Source organism: Furipterus horrens, unplaced genomic scaffold (genome assembly GCF_987537825.1).
Source record: "Furipterus horrens unplaced genomic scaffold, mFurHor1.1.pri manual_scaffold_5, whole genome shotgun sequence".
Classification (NCBI taxonomy): domain Eukaryota; kingdom Metazoa; phylum Chordata; class Mammalia; order Chiroptera; family Furipteridae; genus Furipterus; species Furipterus horrens.
This window is the reverse complement of record NW_028327175.1, coordinates 80,465,640-80,487,982: the sequence shown is the minus strand read 5'-3', so window position 1 is coordinate 80,487,982 and position 22,343 is coordinate 80,465,640. Positions and strand designations below refer to the sequence as shown.

At 35.1% G+C, this 22,343-nt stretch overlaps 1 protein-coding gene and 1 pseudogene across 2 annotated transcripts in view; one reads left to right on the top strand and one right to left on the bottom strand.

The window, feature by feature from the left end:
• AP3S1 (adaptor related protein complex 3 subunit sigma 1) overlaps positions 1–22,343 on the bottom strand; it is a 54,288-nt gene that overhangs the window by 15,839 nt on the left and 16,106 nt on the right. For both annotated transcript variants that reach the window (XM_090279033.1, XM_090279032.1), the window contains exons 3-4: positions 21,277–21,388; positions 5,715–5,786 (exon numbers count right to left, since the gene is read on the bottom strand). In XM_090279033.1, coding sequence (XP_090135159.1) covers positions 5,715–5,786; positions 21,277–21,388 — 184 coding nt within the window. The remainder of the gene's footprint in view (positions 1–5,714; positions 5,787–21,276; positions 21,389–22,343) is intronic.
• LOC150008851 (cytochrome c pseudogene) lies at positions 18,141–18,457 on the top strand (annotated as a pseudogene).

The window sequence follows — 22,343 nt, the reverse complement described above, 5'->3', positions numbered from 1 at the left end:
CCGGCAGTTCGCGACCCCAACGCTGGGGAAAGCAGCCACCACATCGCCTTGAACAGTGAGGCCCAAGAGGGCGGGAGGACGGATCCCGGTCTCCTAGCGGAATAACTGTGTGAATCCATCTTGGACCCCCGCCCCCACAAAAAGCGCCAGAGGGCTGCGAAATAGGTTGCGGAACGGCGCCGGTCGCTGGGTTGTGACGAGTACACAGGCACTGCCCCCTATAGCCGGCCCAAGAAAACAAAACGCATCTGTCAAAATGAGGCAGACAACTATAGAAATCCCGGTGGCGCAGCTCACCAGGCAACAGATGAAGAATCTGACAGATGAACAAATAAGAAACCTGTCAGAGGCTCAGTTCAGGGCCATTGTTATCAGGTGGCTTACAGAATTAACAAAAGATCTGGAAAAAGATGAGAAAGAATCGGAAAACACTCATAATGAAAGGAACAAAACCACATACGAGACAGATGGTGAGGAAAAAAAACCCAGAGTTCAAACCAACAAACCAGAACATAGAGAAGGAACAAACAGTCAACCAGTGCAGAGAGAGGAAACGGGAAGCGAGGATGAGAGGATCAGAAACCTCTGGGACAGCTATAAAAGGCCCAACATAAGAATCATTGGTTTGCCAGAAGGCGAAGAGGATGAACTAGAAATTGAAAAATTGAGTGAAAATATAATAAAGGAGAACTTCCCAAATTTGGGGAAGGAAATAGACTTACAGGTCCAGGAAGCACAGAGAGTTCCAAAAAAACTGGACCCAGGGAGAACCACTCCAAGACACATTATAATCAAAATGTCAAAAGTTAAAGATAAAGAGAGAATCTTAAAAGCAGCAAGAGAGAAGAAAAGAATTATGTACAAAGGGGTCCCAATTAGACTATCAGCTGACTTCTCAAGGGAGACCCTGCAGGCAAGAAGGGACTGGCAAGAAATATTCAAAGTAATGAAAAACAAAAACCTAGAACCACGAATACTCTATCCAGCAAAATTGTCATTCAGAATAGAAGGGCAGAGAAAGTGTTTCCAGGACAAAACAAAACTGAAAGAGTTCATTAGATCCAAACCACTGTTATATGAGATGTTAAAGGGACTGGTTTAGAAAAAGGAGGATCAAGACAATGAAATCTAAAATGAAAACTGCATCACAAGAAACAATGGAAGCTAGGGAATTGAAACAAAGGCAAACTAAACAAGCAACGAGAGTGGAAAAAGAACTATAGGTATGGGGAACATATTGGGGGGAGGTCAACAGGGAGGGGGAACAGGGAGAGGGAGGGAGATGATATAGGAATTGGGGATCATGGTAGGAGGGAATGGAATAGACAGAGAGAGGTTGAGAAGAACTATATACACAACTAATGGACATGGTCTAAAAGGGGGGTACAACTGGAGGATGGGGGGCCACCGGGTGGAGGGGAGCAGAGGGAAGGGAAATTGGGACAAATGTAACATTATAATCAATAAAACACATTAAAAAAAAAAAAGAGCTAGACACCATACAAACAGAAAAAAAAAAAAAAAAAAAAAGAAGCATAGTAGGAGGGAGTGGAGTAGATAAGATGTTGAGAAGAACTATATGCACAACCCATGGGCATGGACTAAGGGGGGGGCAACTGTAGGGAGGGGGGTCACTGGGTGGAGGGGAACAAAGGGAAAAGAAATTGGGACAACTGTAACAGCATAATCAATAAAACATATTAAAAAAACAAACAAACAAAAAAAAAAACCCTAAGTCAATTGTTGTTCCTTGCTTTCCCCAGAAAATGTTACTGTGTGAGTGATAAACCTCTTCAGGTCAGATCCTTCTGGTCTGTGTGTGGCATCTTCAGTCTCTACATTCAAACCAATTTTGGGTAGGATGAGCTATCCCACTGCTTCAGGGTGACTACAATATTAGCCTATGTGAAGGATAGAGAAATCAGTATTTAAAGATTTAATAAGAAATTGAAAAAGACACCAGCTTAGGGACTGGGCAGGAGGCCACATGGAAACTTTCAAAGAAGGACTGAAAAGAGGCTAGCACTTTTTAGACAGAGAATCGTCGTCGTCGGCAGTCGTCCGTCTCGAGAGACGATGGTGTAGCTTCTTAAGAGTCTATCTGCACCGCCGAGAATGGCTGTGCAGTCCGACTCGGGAGTGACACGGTATCTGTCTCCTCCCGTGTTGAATTGACATCTTACGATGACGCTGGAGTGTCCTCTCCAGTGAAGCTGAAGCTACAGAGCCTGGGCAGGGTGATATGGAGGGTCTGCTGTTGCCCATGCAGCAGACCCCCCCTCTCTTCGCAGCTGAAGGGTCCAAGGGAAAGACGGAGTCAATACAGCTTGGCTTCAGGTGCGCCGCAGGAGTTGCCGGTGTTGACTACAACGTCAAACCGCCTTAGGGACTCCGGCTCCGGATTTTCTGTCGGGGTTTACTCCCCTAGCCTTTCCCCTGAAGAGGTATGCCGCAAGGCAGCGGAGGTTTTTTGGAGTCAGAGTTTTCCTTCTCTGATGTGTCCTGACTGGAAGATCGAACCAGCGACACTTAGCTCGCAGGCCGACGCTCAATCCACTGAGCTAAACCAGCCAGGGCAATAGACAGAGAATATAAGGACAGGAAATGTTTATTTGACTGGCCCCTGACTCTCGGTATCCTAACTCTTTTCTCTCATTGCATTGAAAAAAATTAAGAGCTTAGCTCAGGAAGAAGAGATATAGTTAACTTTGGCAAGTTTTAAAAGTGACACACTGTTGTGTGAAATGAACACAAGGAATATGCATGCAGAATGCTCTGACAATCTTAGAGGAAATGAACTACCTGATGTTTATAAGTATTTAAACACTATTCATTTCTAGATAGAACAATATAGATTAGTAGATTTGCTTTTTAAAGTAACATATTGCTTAGATTTTTTAAAAATTAATAAACGTTACTTTTAGAGCAGTTTTAAGTTCACAGGAAAATTAAATGCAAAGTACAGAGAGTACTCATGCATCCCTGTCCCCACATGTGTTCAAATGCCCGATTATTGACATGCCACATCACAGTAGGGCACTTGCTACAATCCATGAATGTACACTGACAGGTCATTACCACCCAGAGCCCATATTTTACATTCGTATTCACTCTTGATGTTGTACATTCTACAGGTTTTGTCCACCACAAAGTATCTTACAGAAAAAAGCTACATTGATAGTTTTTTAAAAATATATTTTGTCTATACTATTAAAGTAAAAAGGATTCTTTTCAGCCAATACTGCCTCTAGCTACCTCCCAAAAGTGCTGTTGCTAAAAATAAAGCCTCTAGTCTAAGCTCCTACTTATAGTCCTCACCACACTATTAACTGGATTTTTCTTAAATTAACATTAGGAAAGGGTTATGGAAAATGATATATCTATTTAATGCTCTGCTCATTTGACATGATATCTTTCCAGAAATATCTGTAACTAGATACAGAATTTTACATGATATATAATTCCATTTTTAAAAGACATTTCTGTACTTATTTGTACAGAAAGATCTAGAAATATACATACTCTAAGTGTTAATGCTAGTGTTAAGTTAAAGAGGCCATTAGACTGAGGTGGTTCTAACAGCTCAGCAGCCTATGGAAGCAAACCAAAACCCAAGCCTGTAAATGCCTGACGTTAAGATATCTAAACCTAAGGATGACCAATGACAAACAGCCTACTCAGCTTTCCCAAATAATACAACTGCTTAAGCTATAGCCAATCAGATAATTTCCTTGTTTTGCTCCTGTCTCTTCTCTATAAGTCTTTCGTCTAGGTCCTGTCAGTAAAGTGCTCCTAACCACTTTTGGTTTGGTGCTGCCCAATTTGAATAAATTTTTGCTCAAGTTAACTCTTAAAATTTTTATTCTGTTTTATTTTTTTAATTCCTCATCCAAAGATTTGTTTATTGATTTTAGAGAGAGAGAGAGGGAGGGGGTCAGGGGAGGAGAAAGACAGAAACATCAATTGATTGTTTCCCATATGTGCCCCGACTGGGGATTGAACCTGCAACCTAAGTATGTGCCCTGAGAAGGAATCAAACCAGCAACCTTCTGGCACATAGATGACGCTCCAACCAACTGAGCCACCCAGGCAGGGCTTCAAAATTTTAATATGCCTCAATTTATCTTTTAACACTAGGCAATCTCTGAAACTGAGATGGTTTCTATTTATTTTCCCCTTCTCTGTACTTTCTCATTTTTCTAAAATGAATGTATATTTATAAAACAGAAGTTTAAAAAACACTGTATGTCATGAATGGAAGTTGTATATGAGTAGAGCTTCATTTCCCCATTGAGGAAAACTTTTATCCTCTAGTACAAATGGGAGAACTTTACTCACAGCAATATTTTATAATAGAATTGTCAATTTTCTTTAAAAATTGCTAGATGTATTATATAAGCTATGATCTTTGAGCAGTCATTTTAAAAAGTTTTTTATAGCATATTAATCATGTACCAAAACATAATTTTGAATACTGTGAATCCTAATGCCTAAAAATAACAGAAGTCTTTGTAAGTGTGAGAAAGCATAATACGTATTAATTAAAGAAAAGCAGAAAACTAAAAATAGACCTTAAAAAAAGCAAGTTTAAGTTCTCTGTCCAAAATGAGTTAATACATGAAATCAAATCACTTAATGAGAAAAATGATCTAGAAAATTGGTTAATGATAAATATATCCTTCTGATGTATTTTTAAAAATCACATTTTTTGCTAAAATTTTTGGCAGCTTATTTTCAGACTATTTTATTCAATGGTTTAATCATTCAAAACAATCTGTTACATTACATTAACTTGATACAGGAAAAAAATATCTGTATATAGTAGAAGTGGAATCTCTTCCTTCTAAATTCCATATCACTAATACGCAGTGATACTGATTAGAAAACTCAATTATTCTCTTTCCCCTACCTCCAGCTTTCAATAGTCTATCAGATACTGGCAATTTTTTCCCTTCATCCCTACTATGATGCCTTAATTCATTGCTGTCTGGACTACTGTAAAAGATTTCTAAATTGATCTCCCTGTCTTTAATCTCCCACCTACCAATCCAACTTCCATGAAGTAGAAGTACTTTAAAATCAGGCCTCTTGATCAAAATAATTGCCCCTCACAAGAAGCCTGTACTTTATATATCTCTGCCTGTAGAGTCATCTCTCATTTTCTGTCTGTGAAAATATCTACTAATTCTTTAAAATCCAGTTTAAATATAATGTCCTCCATTCACATAATACTAGGCAGAAGTAGGTGGTTCAGGTGTTTCCCCTTAACGCTCCAAACATACTTTTACTTGTTAATGACACTGTTTCTACCTTCAGATGTGAGTTCCTCTAGGACAGGATCTGAACCTTCTTCACTAAGCACAGTGTCTGGATCATAATAAAAATAATTTAAAATTGAATATAAAGAAATAAAAATAGTATTATTCACTAAATCCACTTTTACTTTGGCAAATAAAAATTAACATTTTTTGAAGGGAGGGGAGAGGAGGAAAAGGGGGGAAAGAAGGGGAAGAGTCTAGTCAAAGAACTAATACGAATGACCCATGGCCATGGACAACTAAACCAGGATGGACTGTGAGAAGGGGGAGGTGGGTGGAGCAAGGGAGAGCAAAGGGGGAAAAATGGGACAACTGTAATAGGAAAACAATAAAAAATAAATTTTTAAAAATTAACATTTTTCTTAGGTAAAAAGCTTAGAAGTATAGAAGTATTACCTTGTCTACATGGAAAATTAAATCCAGTTCACAGACATTTTCAAAACATTTGTCTAATGTTTCCACAAATACCTAAAAAAAAGAAAAAAGAAAAAGGTTAAAAGCTTTTGAGAACTAAGTTCATTCAAATCTATTATCTACAAGGCAGACAATTCTTAATTGTGAACTAAATATTCTGTGAGTCTATTATTACATATCTTTTTTAAATTAAAAAAATGTATTAAGTGCAAAAGGAATAATTATAGACCAATTTTCATGTAAACTACTTTTTAATAATTAACATATAAAGCATACTTTGCTGAAAATAACTAAGAGCTAGAAATTCTTAGCACCATTACTTACGAAAGCACTAAAAGAAATACTCAAACCAAGTTTCCTATCCTCATGTGAGGAAAAAAGAAAGCTTATCATAAGTATTTATCAGGATAGATGGGCACAGTCCAAGTCTCTATCACATATAATGTAGCCAGTAACTTCTAATTAGCAAATCCGTATAAAAAGTCACTAAAAGTACATATGGAAAGAACACAGACTTTGGAATCAGACTTACTGGGTTCAAACTCTGGTCATACCTTATATGACCTTTTATGGGAAAGGATTAACGCAACAGACCTGGGTTGCTCAAACCCTGCACATTCCCCAAAATGGCCTGTTTTCAGACTGGCCTTTGGTTAGCTCTTGGGAACGGAGCCCTTGAAAAGTTCTATCTGAAAAGAGTTTTTATATGTCTGAAGCACTGGGCCACACTGTACGGGTATGAACAGTTTATGTTATCAATGTGATTTACAGCAAATCATCTCCTTTTCTCTGAGATTCTAAAACTTAAGTACAAGGTCAGCCACACAAGGGCTACGTACCTATGTGACTGACATCCAGTGAAAATCCTGGACACCCAGGCTAGGATGAGCTTCCCTGGTTGGGAACACTTTCCACATGTCATCATCTATCATTTCTCGGGGAATTAAGCACGTCTTATGTGACTCCAGGGGGAACGAACACCTGGAAGCTCACACATGGTTTCCTCCAGACTTCCCCTCATGTGCCATTGATGATTTTACTCCGTTATCCTCTCACAATAAACCCTCACCATAAGCATAGCAGATTTTGAATCCTGTGAATACTAGCAAATCATTCGGATGGTCTTGGAGACCTCTGAATACAAAGTATCAAAAACTTAATCTCTAAAATTTCACCTTGCATAGTTGGCAATAACTACTCTATTCATATTTCTATTCCCACTACCCTTCTCAATGGTAGCTTTCACAGACAGAGTAACCATTCTATTTATCATCCAAATTTGGGGTAGGGTGTATTAAGAGTAAAAGAGAACAGCTATTAATGATAATAATAATAATAATAATAATAATAATAATAATAATAATAATAAATGCAATGTTATAATAATATAATACCAATAATAATAATAATAATAATAATAGATGCAATGTTATAATAATATAATACCCTGGAACAAGAAATGTAAACCAGGACAGTTCCAAGCAAACTGAAATGTATAGTCATTCTATTCATATGTGGTCCAATGGGACAAACAGTAAATTCTAAACAGCAGGTTTCTTGCCGTAACTGCTCTGACCTCAGGTCAATTTACACAGATCTACAATCCAAGGTTCCTTCCTGGCATCAATGAAGGCAAATAAGAGAGGTGAAACAATATAGATATATAACTAGATGGCTATAATGAACATTGGCTCAGACCAAGGATAGGCAAATTTCTCTGTAAATAGCTGGAAAGGAAATATTTTAGGCTTTTTGGGGCCATACAATGTAGCACAAAAGCAGCCATAGATAATACCTAAACAAATAAGCATGGCTCTGTTCCATTAAAACTTTATTTACAAAAACAGGTGGCAGGATGAATTTGATATGCAGGCTGTAGTTTGTTGACACTTAACTTAGACCAGAGTCACTGAGAAGAATAAGAGGTCTGTAGTAACCAAGAATATATGTTTTACTCATAATATCACTTATGCAGACAGGTGTTAAGATGACCAAGTGTGGAGCATACACAGGTCAGCCTCAATTGAGTTTCTAGTTTATTTAAATATTTTGTGTGGTAGAAAATAAATATCATTGAGTATCTACCAAACTCTCAACTTTATTAATTCTTCCTCAAGGCCTTGGTGACATGCTCCTGAAATGACTTTGTTCATTCTATTTTCAACTAATTCAGATTCACTTTCCTTCTTGTTATAACAGATTATTGTTATAAGGACTAAATGAGATAATGCTGCTTGAACACAAAGCACTTCATACATATTAAGTTCTTGGGGAAATTAAGAATGGGTGTGAAAAAGAGAAAACTCCCATTGAAGAGGAGGAAAATATTGACTTTGGAAACAGTGTCTTTAACTTGGAAATGGTCTGAATACCAATTTATAAAATCATAGTTAAATAAGTTATGGGAAATAGAGCCATTTAAATTCCATTCCCTTCAATAAATGTTCACTGGAATATAACATACAAACAGAAAAATGCACAAATCATAATAATGTACAACCTGATGAATTTCACAAAGTAAAATATTTGTATAACCAACAGTTAAATGAAATGTTAGAAATTACCAGCACTGCAGAAGCCCCCTTATATTCCATCCGTTGCTACCACCATCAAAGGTAACATTACCCTACTTTCTAACACTATAGATAATGTTTTCCCTGTTTCTGAATGATATTTAAATGGGATCATACAGTATGTAACCTTCTGTGATTGGATTCTTTATCATTATTTTAAATACAATAGCTCATTCATTCTTGTGCAGTATACCATTGCATTAATATACCACAATGTATTTATCTATTCCACCACTGTCAGAAATTTGGATTGTTTCCAGAATAGGGCCATTAGAATTAGGACTGCTGAGAACAACCTTTTATGTGTCTTTAGTGAATTTATGTACACATATATACTGAATGTAAACCTAGAGTAGAATTTCTGGGTCACAGAGTGGTATACATTCAGCTTTGTAGACAGTGCCATATAGATTTTCAAAGAAATTATAAAAATTTACACTCCAAATAGCAATATGTGAGAGTTGTCACAGTTCCATATCCTTTCTAACACTTTATGTTGTCTATCTTTTAATTTTAGACATTCTTATGGGTGTGCAGTGGTATGTCATTGTGATATTCATTTGTATTTCCCTGATGGCTAATGAGACTGAGCATAATTTCCTACTTATTGGCCATTTAGATATCCTTTTTTGTGATGTCTGTTCAAAACTTCTCATTTTTTCTACTGGTCTTTTTCTTTTTCTTCTTTTTTTAAATCCTCACCTGAGGATACTACACGGATTTTAGAGAGAGAGAAAGGTGGGAGAAAGAAACATCAATGTGAGAAAGAAATATCGATTGGTTGCCTCCTGTGTGCACCCCAACTGGGATCCATTCTGCAACCTTTTGGTGTACTGAAAGACACTCCAACCAGCTGAATGACCTGGCCAGGGCATAATTAATCTGTGTTACGTCCAATTTAAGTAATCTTTGTCTACAGCAAGGTCAAGAAGATATTCTCCCAGAAAAAAACAAAAGCTTTAAGTTTTCTTTTTCATGTTTGAACTGATCTGGAATTGATTTTTGTGTATGGTGTGAGGTGGTCCTCCTAAATGTAAAATCATTATTAAGAGTTATTAATCAGAAAAAAGTTTCCAATATACCTTTTATTTCCTCATGCTTAATTTTTCCAATTCCAGTGGTTTAACCACCCATATGTTAGCATATGTAGTAGCTAGTTAGTTAAGGAAGGGAGCAAATGAAATTAAACATCAAGCCTGATTCACTGAGGAAGCCACAGCATCGACAGCGTCCCCAAGGGACAGCTGCATCCTCTGCCAAGAGAGTTAATCACTGAAGCAGGCAGAAAGAATCAGCTACCAGTCATTAGCTAGGATTACAGAGGAATGAATTAAAACAGCCGGGTAAATTCCTTAGCTAGACGCATGTGCAGTAGAAGCTAAAATACCGCAGGGGGAGGTAAGTGCATCAGTGATAAGAACCAGGTGAGACAAAATTTTGAGGCATGCACAGTGGGAGCCAAAATGGCGACATCAAGGTGTGGAGTCTAGCCTGGAAAACCTGGGAAAAAGAACAAATTGGTTACGGGGAGGGCCCAGCACAAGCCCCGGAAGAATTAGGAAAGAAATTGGTTAGTATGAAAGAAAGCCTGCTGTCTCCCTAGGCCCAGGTAATATAATCAAAGCTTAACAAAGTCCTGGCTTCGTAGGACCAACGTGTGTTTGCTCGTTCATTCATGTATTCGCTGTAGCAGCTGTGCGGCTCCAAGCCCAGCACTGGTTGGGGCCCAAGCGCGGCCTTGGCAGTGATGTGCAGATGGGGAAATGAGATACAGAAAGTTCTGCATCTCTGGGCTCATCTTTCTTGGCTTGCTGAGGACAAGTGCAGGACTGAGGCCCCAGAAGATGGACTTGTCCCACAGTGGGACGGAGCTGAACCACGTGGCCATGGTGAGACACCAGACAGTTAAATAGTCCTTTATTTTTGCTCCAATAAATTGTAACCACTACACCTCATCCTCCTACGCGTGGGTCCCTGAAATGCTTTTCTCGTTATTCTGTGGAAGAACCCTATTTCCACCAGCAACACATATACTGTAGCCATCTTTTTTTAACCATCAGAAGATGACTATCTTAGTGAAAATGCTGTCTAAATAGTTTTCCTTCACTTACCTTAAAGATTTAGTTAAATGATTTAGATAAAGTGCTCAGCATAGTGCCCAAAACACATCTAATAAATGGAAGCCAGTATTATTTATTTGGATGTTCAAAACTTGTGATTATAAAAGGAAAATTTAAAAAAAATCTAATTCTAAACAAATACTGATATAAAAGCAAGGTAACTACATGCTGAGGCTGTCAAGGCTTTGTGATTTGTTCGTTAACTTAGAAAGAAAAATATGTTGTCAATATTTAAACCTGAACGATACCACCTATGAAAAATGTGAATACTTAAAAAAAAAAAGTAACCTGCAGCAAAATGTCATAATTATTGAGGTATATGTTCTTAATTTAGGTAAATAATTCCAAAGATTTAATGCACTCAAATGTTAAATTTGGTTAAAAAAAAACACCCCTTTTCAAAAAATGTTCCATTACTTTTCTTTAGCTTTAGCAAAATTACTTAATATAATTAGAAAATTAATGTTTCAAAGATAGATACACAGTACCTATCCATTACATGGACAAGACCAATACAAAATTAATAATCTACAAACTGAAGTAAAAAAAAATTTAAACGAATTAATGGGCCTTGGGGGTTCTAGCCAGAACAACAACAAAATAATAAAATTGCTGCTGCACTATGTTTCACAAGGAGAAAGATTTTTTAAAAGCAAAAAAACTAATAGTGAATAGTAAATAGCACCCTCTTGTGTTTCATTTTTTAAATAATATAAAGTTTAAAGTCAATTTCAATATAATAGTTATCTACTAAATAGCTACTCATTAATCTCTAGCCTCAAGGACTTCAAAGGCTAGTGGGAGGGAAAATATTTTTTATTTACTAAGGGAATTGTATTTTAAAGTTTCCTTCATTTTAATAATACGTGGATTTCCAAAAATACATAGCTATTTAACGCTAAGTCTCAGTTTCTTTTTTTGGACATAATCATGGCACCTACAGCACAGAATTGTTTCAGTGATTGAATGAATATAAAGGGCTAAGAACAGTGTCTCACCAAGAAAAAGGTACTCCATATATGTTAGCTAGTAGTATAATACTATACACGTATAGAGAAATAAAAATGTACATTAGGTTAAAAAAAAAGGTGGCACAAAATATCCTTAAAAAATATCACTTAAGAGATTCTACATAAAACAATATGTAATTTCTTTCAGGAGGAATTAACCCTACTGTTTCTAATCTATAATATTAAATGATGTACATAAATGTTAAACTGACATGTTATAAGAAAGAAAAAGTCTTAAGCCCAAGAAAAGTAGGCATAAATTTGAGAATACTAACAATATGTCAAGTGATCTAAAAAATATTTTCTTAGCAGCAAGATGTTCTAAAGAAATCAATGGTTTAGCTGAAACCAGGAATCAAAAAACACCACTAAAAATGTACAAATAAAGCTAGGGAATACAAACTGCACTTAAAATCAGATCAATTACCTTTGAAAAAAAAATATGAATGTAGCCTAGGTATACTCTCCAATATATACTATTGAATATAATATTGAGAACCTTAAATGTACGACATTTAAGATGTGTATATAGCACTCAACTGAGCATATGCCTGGATTCTGGACTAGATTTGCACTAAACCTGACATGGGCACTAATGTGCCAATGATGACAATCTTAGTAAAAATAGAGATGTTTATTGTGTATTTACAGATATTAAACTTTCAATTTCAACATGAAGAAATTAAGAGTTGATGAAAGGACTACCTGTATTCTGTATTTATGTCATAAAGATTCTGAAAGAGATCACGTCAATGATTCATTCTGTGTGACTCATTTCTCTTAGAAAAGGTTAATGATGATAATAGCTAGCATTTATTGAGTATATACTATTATGACATTGTTATTGTTTCAAGTGCTTTAAATAAATTATTTTATTTAACCTTTCACAGTAACCCCATAAGGCAGGTACTTTTATTAGCAATTATTTGCAGAAGAGTAGTCTAAAGCAAAAAGTTAACTACTAAGTAGTAGGGTTCATTATTGAATTCCAGAAGGTCTCATCGCAGAACCCACATTCTTATTTACTAGGAATAATCCTCCCAACAACAGTAAAAAATAGCACTTCATTTTTAATGCACTAAAAAGTGATTATTTAGAAAATTTGGAAAATACAGAAAAATATAAAGCAAATTTTTAACTTTTAATACTTTTACCACTCATATTAACATAGTATTGTGCAAAACAGACTACTTGTAGAATAGGAAATTTAATTACACTGTAATCCCTCCATGAAAGTGATTTAATATGATTTGTATGTCAGATTTAGAAGTCTAAGAAGAACAGGGTTTTAAGTTTGGAACGCTAATATATCAAATATTAATTTTAAAATTAAAGTAGCCTCTGACTCTCTGCACAAAAGCTAATCATGAGAACATTAAAAAAAAACATATTGACATAAATTGTTAGAATTATATTTAAACTTCCAAGCAAAAGTTGATTTAAAAAATGGTATTTGGCCTTGAAAGATATTCTACCTTTAATTAAACATGGTACACTTGATATTTAGAGCACTGATTTAAAATAAAATGAAATGAATAAAAAATCTTAGAACATTTTCCCTTACAGAGATTCAACTAATAAATACAGAAGGCATAAAGGAGAAAATCACCATTTGGCAAATACCACAATAATAATTCTTTCAGGTGATAATTATCAATAGATTTTAAAATTAGTGCCCCCCCCCAAAAAAACATGATTAGAAAAATGATATTTACATAGTCTCAAATTTATTCCTCATAAAATACTTTAAGCACAAAGGGAAAATGGAAGTTTACAATAAACCTGACAGGCACCACCTTAATCAAGGAATCAGAATAAATATTACAAGTACTGGGACAAAATGACACCATGTACCTCCAGATATGATGCATTAAAAAGGGAGTAACATCACTTCTGTGGTGCTTCTTGCCAAAAATACAACCTGATTTAATTATTAAGAAACACCAAACAAATCCAAACTGAGGGCTATTCTACACAATAACCGGCCAGTACTCTTCAAAGAATCAAGGTATAAAGGACATGAATAAAAGACAAAAATAAACTACTGTTACAGAGTAAAAACGACTTGGGAGACAGGAAAACTAATGCAATATGTGAACTGAATTGAACACTGAATGAAAAAAATGACATTAATGGAACAATTGGCAAATTTTGTATAAAGCCTGTAGATTAGACAATAGTATTGTATCAAGGCTAATCTCCCGATTTTAATCATTGTACTGTGGTTATATGGAAGATGTTAAATTTGGGGAATCTGGGTGAATATAGATAGGGAACATTCTTTGTTTTGTGTTGTCAATTCTTTTGTAAATCTGAAATAATTTCAATATGAAGTTCTTAAAAAACTTAAGGAATCAAAATATCAAATAAGCAGGCTGAAAGGGCACTCTCATCTTCTACATCCAATTTCTTCCTGAAAACCTACCATTCTACACTGGGAAATAAAGAATTTACCTTTAAGAGAAACACCATAAGCTGAGTTGTCTCCTTTCTCTCAAACTTTTTCCTTAAGGGGAAAAATCAAATTTTAAGTTGCTTCCTGTTTCAAAATTCTAACTTTAAGTACCTGAGTTCCAAAATAAAATACTTCCTTCACCACTATGAAGTAAATAATAACAATGTCTACTACATTCTAGACCCCATGCTGACTGCTTTACATATTAGCTCTAATTCTTAAAACAATGCTGTCAAGGTAGGTATGAATATCAGCATTTACAAATAAGAAAATTTGGGATGGGTAAGGCTAAGTTATTTGCTCAAAGTTATATAACTGTTAGATGACCGAGCCAACATTTAAACATCTGACTCCAAACACCAATTTGATACTATGATGCCTCCCAAGAGGACTGTTGAGAAGTCAACATGTAAATTAGAATAATAAATATTACCAAGTTTAATACCAGGTTTATCATGAAGGAGTAGCAATGTAACTAACTGGAAAGTAAATTTTATGTTTCTAATTACTGGAAATTAAACTATTCAACAAGAAATAAGAGGAAAAAAATTTTTAGGAATGCTGAATCAGTTTAGCAGTGTCTAATTCAATTGTTTACAGAAATATTTTTTGTTTCCCACATAAATATAAGAAATAACTCTTACAGAAAACGAAAATTTTTAATACTCTGGTAATATAGTATAGTGTAGCAAGCAGAATTTTCCTAAAATGATCATGGGCACTCACTCCAGAGTGCCTGGAAAATAAGCCAACTGGGCCACGGCTCCCTCTTTCTGTAGCAGGAGGAACTGCACCAGAACTCATCTCATGGAGACAGGGGTTTGTCCCTTCCTGTAACTTCAATAAGGGAGCTGCAACCTCCCCTAATCTCCAAGTGCTAGTCAGCTGAGTTTCCCAGATAATTCTTAAAAACAAGTGGCACATAGACCTATATTGCCTAAAGCTTAAATAGTGTATATGTCACCCTAATGACAAGGGTGCTTTCAAGCCTAACCTTATAATAAAAGTGAACAATGATATGGGGTGAGGTGGGGTGAGGCCTCCATTGGCACACAATTCTGTTAGGTAGCACCCACCTCAGCATAATTTGCTATGCAATACTGGGAAGATTGGGGAATCTTTCTTCACCTAAGTATTCTTGGCTTACAAGTATTCCCAATTAAGTCTATTTCTTAACACATAACTATCACCATGTAGAATACATCTTAGCCATCACACATTTATAGAATAAAAAGATTAACAAATTCTTATAAAAGTGAAAAATTAGAAGAGCTTCTTTATCCAATTCAGTTTGTATACTAATAAAATATTTTATATGCCTTCCTTATAAATACATGCTTTAATGATGTTAGCTAAAACTACTAATTGCTACTGTCAGCCATTTAGCCATGAGCTTCATGTACAGTATCTTTTTTAATGCCTATTCTCATTATTCTGTGAGTTGGTATTTTTATTATCCCCATTTTGCAGATGACAATAATTAGGGTCAAAGAGGTTAAACTTGCCCAAAGCTAAACAGCTAGTACAAAGCAGAGCCTGAATGATTTTAACCATTATAGTTTGCTTTTATTCACTGATCTTTCAAACAACCTCACAGGGTCTGTAGGCAGCATATTAAAACAGGCATACTTTACAAGTGAAAAAATTCAAGATCTATAAAGATTAAGTGATATGCTCAATTACACACTAAATTAGCATTAAGAACCATTAGTAAAATAATTTCATAAAAGCTAGTCTAGCACTGAGTAACACAGTATGACAAATGCTATACATGGAACTCTAGTTTTTATGTGTATTCTAACAACATGGCCAAAACATATCTTTCTATATCTAAAGAAAAGTTTAGCTGTTAGCTTTCAATTATTTCTAAACTACAACAAGACTGATGGTGATGTAATTGCTAAATGTGGCACAGAAAACAATGACAGAATTGGGAATTATCTAGTGAACTTTTATGTCTCCATTATCACTTGACATAACAAATTAATTGAGGACAATATGACTGCTTATAAATAACTCAAACAACTAACATTAATATTTAATGAACTTCTATTCTCACTCTGTAAATATTTTAACAGTCTCAATGAAGACATGCTACAACAGAAAAGACTAAAAACAGCTTTGATCAACTCTGAAATTTGCTTATATGGCAGTCAATATCACACTAAAATACTATACATCAGAAACAAAAAAGAATCATTTTTTTCTCCCCAACTTATAAAATTTTTAAAAGGAAAGAGGAAAACAAGTTGATTATTCAATTGCATGACATAAGGTATTTACCAACAAGGACTTATCTCAGGTTTTGTATAAGATATAAAGTAAAATCTGGGACAACACACATCTTAGAAACATAAAATCTTTGCATAAAAAATATGCTTTTGTGATCATTTGAATGCTCATTTTTAATATTCAAAATACCACAGCATATATTTAGTAATTATACATTAATGTTTGTTAAGTTTTCCAATCTGTTCTCTAAAGAATATGCAAAACCAGGAGGTTTTGATCCAAACTCTTGGTCTATAATGATCCACGTTTACTTTCTACAATACTGCACACTTGCCTATCTCAAAACAGGAGGCTGAACAACGCAAGAAAATCAGTTTTCAATAAGCTCTGAATAGCTGTTTCATGAAAATAGAAACAATAAGCTACTTCATTCCATATTTGTTCACTCAATGTTTTTAAAGTGACTGACTCATGTATGAGCAGTCCCTCGTGATAATCTTAAAGCAATACAATTATTTGTAGCAAGTACATTTTCTTATTGTTTTAGTTAATTTTTTAATTTCAGTGGAATATCATAAAAAGAAAATACAAAGTATTAAGTGTATACAGAGATTAATGATTTTCACAAATTAAAAATACCAATGCAACCAGCACTAAGATTTTAAAAATTGCTATTGCATAGCAACCACTATATTTTACTTTTCTAGCTAACACTTCTCTTTCTAATTAGCCTTTGGGTTTTTATTGTCACTTACTTCACAAAGAATGCTAAATGTTGGGTATTAAATACATCTATTCATTCAACAGTTACCTGCTGAGGACTTACTATGTTGCCTGGACCTTTGTATACACTGGAGATAAATAAGTGAACAAAATAAACAAAAATCCTGACCCGTATACAGCTTATATTCTGGTAAGGCTAAATGACAATAAACAAGATAAAGTCAGTCAAATATATGGTATACTAAATGGTGACAGGTACTAAGGAAAAGAATAATAAAGCAGGAAAGGCGTTAGAAAATATCAAAGAGAAGGGCCAGCCAATACTGTATTGAGGAAGTGACATCTAGGTCAAGACCTGAAAGAATAATGGAGGTAGACATGGAAATATCAAATGGAAGAACAATCTAATCTAGATAGAAAGATGAGCAAGTACAAAGGCTCTGAGGTAGAAGCATACCTAATATGTTTAAGGAAGAGCAAGGAGGGCCAGTGTGGGTAGAAGAAAAGGGAAAGAAGTAGATGACAAAGATAAGTAGTAGGGTATGGGGAAGGAAATCAAATTATGTGGGGCTTCATGGGTCACTTATAAGTAATTTGGCCTTTACTCTGAGAATAAAAGCCATTGAAGCATCAGAATGGAAGATGTGAAAGATTTCAAAAGTATCACTTTGGCTGTTTTACTGAGATAAGACCAAAAGGAAAAGACAGTGGAAGCAGAAAGATCAAGCAGGACACTACTGTAATAACCCAGGCAAGAGCTGGTGGTGGCTTGAATCAATATAGTGGTAATGCAGAGAGTAGTAAGTGGTCATATTCTGTATATCCAACAGGATTTGCCAGAGAAAAAGAGGTAGGAGAGGTCAGAAAACTGAAATAAATCAACTACAGAAGTAGGTAAGTAAGTTATTCTGGAAGACAAGTGAGGAGGACTGATGAAAACCTTTGGATCAGTAACTGTGGAGCCTAAAATCTGATGGGAGTGTGTTCAAGATAAAGTGGGAAAAGAAAAAATTGAGACATTGTATACAGATATCTTAGAAGTGTTTTTGCTGTAAAGGGAGGGGAAAAAATGAGGCAGTGGCTGGAGAAGGAAATAGAGACGGACATTTTTTAAGATGGGAGAAAAAAAAATGTAGGTTAGTGGAAATGATCTAACAGAGAGGAAAAATGGGAACGAGTATGGTTGCACCAATACTAGTGTATAGGCACAGGCCAGTGTGTCCTTGGACTTAGAGAAGGACATTCGGCTTGTGAGTGGGAACCCCTGTGTTGTGTACGAACAGAGTGACTTAAAAATGGGTGATGTTGAGAAAGGCAAGAAGATTTTTGTTCAGAAGTGTGCACAGTGCCAGAACGTGCAAAAGAGAGGCAAGCACAAGACTTGGCCAAATTTCCATGGTCCATCTGGGAGAAAGACAGGTCGAGCCCCTGGATTTTCTTACACAGATGCCAACAAAAACAAAGGTATCACCCAGGGAGAGGCTACACTGATGGAATATTTGGAGAATCCCAAGAAATACATCTCTAGAACAAAAATGATCTTTGCTGCATTAAGAAGAGTGCAGAAAGAGCAGACTTGATAGCTTACCTCAAAAAAGCTACTATTCAGTAATAGTTGGCCACTGCCTTATTTATTACAACAAATGTCTCATGACATTTTTTTATGTGTATCATATTTAAATTGATCTTATACACCCGAATTCAAATCATGAATGGCTGACAGAACATTTCTTTTGGGTAGTCCTGACTTAAATAAAATTGGCTTATAGTTAAATGAATATGATCAGCTTTTTGAACTTTGATGGTAATTTCTGTTAAGTAAGTGCTATCACTGTTTTCACCTTCTAAAAATATGATTGGACTTGATTCGTAGTGCTCAACTTTTCAAAGATGGCGAATGCCATCTAAAAACCTTGAGGGGATTGGTTTTATATTTAGATTTATATAACTGGTTATATTAATATGTTTAAATACTGAGGAAATCCTTTCACTGTCTCTTAAACAGCAAGACTTTCTTGTGGTTCAAGTTGTGTTCATTAGCCTGTTAAAAGGCGAGGGCTAAAGATAAGCTGGAAGTGTACAGTTTATCTTTTTGTTCCTAACTATGCCAACTTAATTAAAATTCCTTGTATCTAAACTGTTGCCTTTTATTTAATGAAAGGCATTTTAGTGTGATTAACGTGTAATATCAAATTAAGAATATTTAACACTTCTCCATTTTATAGATGATCTATAGGGTTAGATGCTTTTAAAATTCAGTGTGACATGATATAGTAGCAAACTTTGTGAATTCTTTAAGTCAGACTAAGTTATAATTCAGGATTGTCTTGAACAGCTATTCAAAAACAACTGTAGAATTATTGTATGTATGTGGTAATGGTGCTTTTACTTACAAGAATGATTAAAGTAAAGGAGAATAGATCATCAACACAAAATTGTAAATTATGTGTTCATAAGGCTTAAGACAATTAAAAATGAAATCACAGATCAACCAACCAATCAATAAATAAAACAGAGGGAAAATAACAGGAGAAAGAGGGAGAATTGCTATGGCAACAAGGAGAAAACTAGCACATAAGTGAGTGAATTGGCCTTAGCTAGGAGTAGAGTGAGTTCATCTCTCATAGAAGAGAGAGTAGAATATATGGACACAGGTGTAGAGTCTGTAGAAGTTCTCTGACTGCTTTAATTTTCTCAGTGAACTAAGAAGCAAGATGCTAGAAATGCTAGAGATTTAAGAAGAGTGGAGAATATCAGTAGTTATCTAGAGTATGGTACAGTGAATGGACCAGAGGATTATAGTATGATTACTGGGTAGCATTAAGGACTCATTGAGGTTAGGGATCATGAATTTAGAGTGAAGCCAGTAACTATGGTTATAGTTTTTTTTTTTTTCTCCACTATATTCAGATGTATAGGTACAGGGAAGGAGTTGAGTATATATACAAGGTTATGATTAGCATGACTGACCACAGAATTTAAGCTGGGTAAGGAAAGTAAGAGATCAAGAAGGTCAAGGACAGTGAAAAAAAAAGATTTAAAAGACTTAAGATCACAACAGGCTCAAAGAATTGTTGCAGTAACAGAAATTGTGTTATGAAAGATAAGAGGGGGCAGAGAGTGCAAACTGTGAAATTGAAATGATAGAAAAACTGAAGTTTGGATAAAGACAAGATCTAGAAATGAATAGTGAGGTAGGGTAGAGAGCAAAATTCATTTGAGAAGAGGAATTCCAGGTTTGAAGACACCAGTGTACTGGAAGAACTGTTCACTTGAACACTGAAGTCACGTGCAGTATTGAAGTGAATGCAGTGGATAATTTTCAGTGAGTCTCCCATTTCTGTACATAATGTGAGCAGTTACTGACTGACTTTATTGTGGACTATCTTCTCAAGCAAGCATGTCTAGCAAACAGCCTTGGAAAACAGTGTCTTCCTCCAAAGCAAAGGGTAGGTTTACCCTTAGAAAATATTCTATTCCTCCACTTCAGAAGAAAACATGCTTAGTGTCCACTATAAAAGATTCCAGTTCCCTAAGCTTGGGGTTTCTCTGCTATAACTCAATCTACTCTATATGCAGGTATCACACAGCCCTTTTCAAGTCACACTTTGGAAATTGGGACTTGAGGACCCAATGTATGCAAATGCTGTTCCTTGGTTCCTGCTTTTGCTGTTAGTAGTAATGAAGTCCTTTGTTTCTGGCCCAGAAATCTCTTGTCTTCTGCCAGGATCTTTGAAATTGTGGTAGTTAACTTATTAGCTTGCAAACAGGGTAAAATCTCAGACACTTGGAAGTTTTTCACAGAATCTCCAATGAGTGAAAGATGAGAATAAAAGATTACTTCAGTGGGGTGGTAGAGGGTGGTATAGTTTGATAACATGAGATAAAGCTTAGAGGTGTTTTAGAAGAGATAATGGTCTGGAAAATGCAAGAACACCTCCAGGCTCAATGGTATAAAGAAAGCTTGAGAGAAAACCGCTACCACTGGAGAGGGTTACATGTAATGTCATCAGGGAGAGGAAATTTAACTTAGGGCAAAAAATTGAAGGTAATATTAATAAGAGAGGTTGAAGATAATGGGAAATTTGTTGTTGAGTGACCTTGAGATCCAGGTACCTTATGAAAGATTTTCAGAAAACAGAGAGGAGAGGGTTTTGAGGTCAAATCTGAATACACCTGGTAAGAGTGGTAACTTACATGAACAAGAAAAAAGGAGTGTGATGAAATTAGTTGTGATTAGTCTTAATCAGAGTAATTTAGTCTATGTGTTTTTTCCATCCCTTCCCCCTCTTTTACCCACCCAATATCTACTACAGAACACTTCATTTCTTATCAAACAAAATATCACTTTAGAAAATTTACAACATACAAGTTTTTAAAAGTGTAAATTCCAAAATTGTTATTTAATATAAGAGGCAAATGTCAACTTACTTGAATTAGATCTAAAATGCCAAGTTCACTTTCTGAAGAATCCACACAGAAGACAAAATATAATGTTGCATAATGTCTATAAATCAGTTTGTTGTCAGATCCTCCAATTAATCTAAATGACAAAACAAAACAATTGGAACATTATAAGAACAAAATGAAAAACATTTTCATTAGCTAAAGCAAACTGACAATTTGCTTAAAACCTTTCATAAAATGAAAGATAACATTTAATGGCATTGCATTCAAGTTAACTTGTATCAGAGGCTAACTAAATTAAGATGGTTGTTTTCTTCAAAAATGTTAAAGTAAGATATGCTTAATTTAAATTCATTCTTTCATTAAACTGTTGACTGAGTACCTACGATGTGTCTGGCACTGTTGTAGGTAAGGAGGAAAAAACAAATAAATAAAGAAAAATTATCAGAGTGGAAAGCACTACAAAGAAAATCAAAATGGAATAATACCATATTGATGGATTCGTTACTTCAGATTAGACATTAAGAGTGACATTTAGGCTGAGATCTAATGATTATGAGCCAGCCATGACAAAATTTAGAGAAGAACGTGTTAGACAGAGGTAACAACTTAAAAAAAGGTCATTTCACCAATAACAAAACATGGATGTTCAGGGAAGAAAAAGCCTGCACACAAAATAAGATTAGTAAGCAGTGAGGTCAGAAAGGGAAAAAATCAGATCATAGGCATTTGTGTTTACTAAATTTAATTCCATAGGTAAGAGTAAGTTATACAGCTTAAGACTGATTAGCAACTAGAAAAAAAAAAAAAAAGACATTTCTTCTTAAGTTTGGACAGATTTCCCAACAAGATCTCCAAAAATAATTTTGTTTTGAAATATAAATACAAACACCCCCCCTAAGCTAAGAGATATTCAATTATTTCATCAAATATTTTTGTTTTTATTGATTAGTATTAAAGCATTGTAAAAATAATCTTTCCAAACATCTTATATTTTTTCTAAATACAGTTTATCTATTTCATAGTTTAAGTTTACAATAATCAGTTTGTTCACTTCTCAAAAGACCCTCTAACACTAACATAAATCAAGA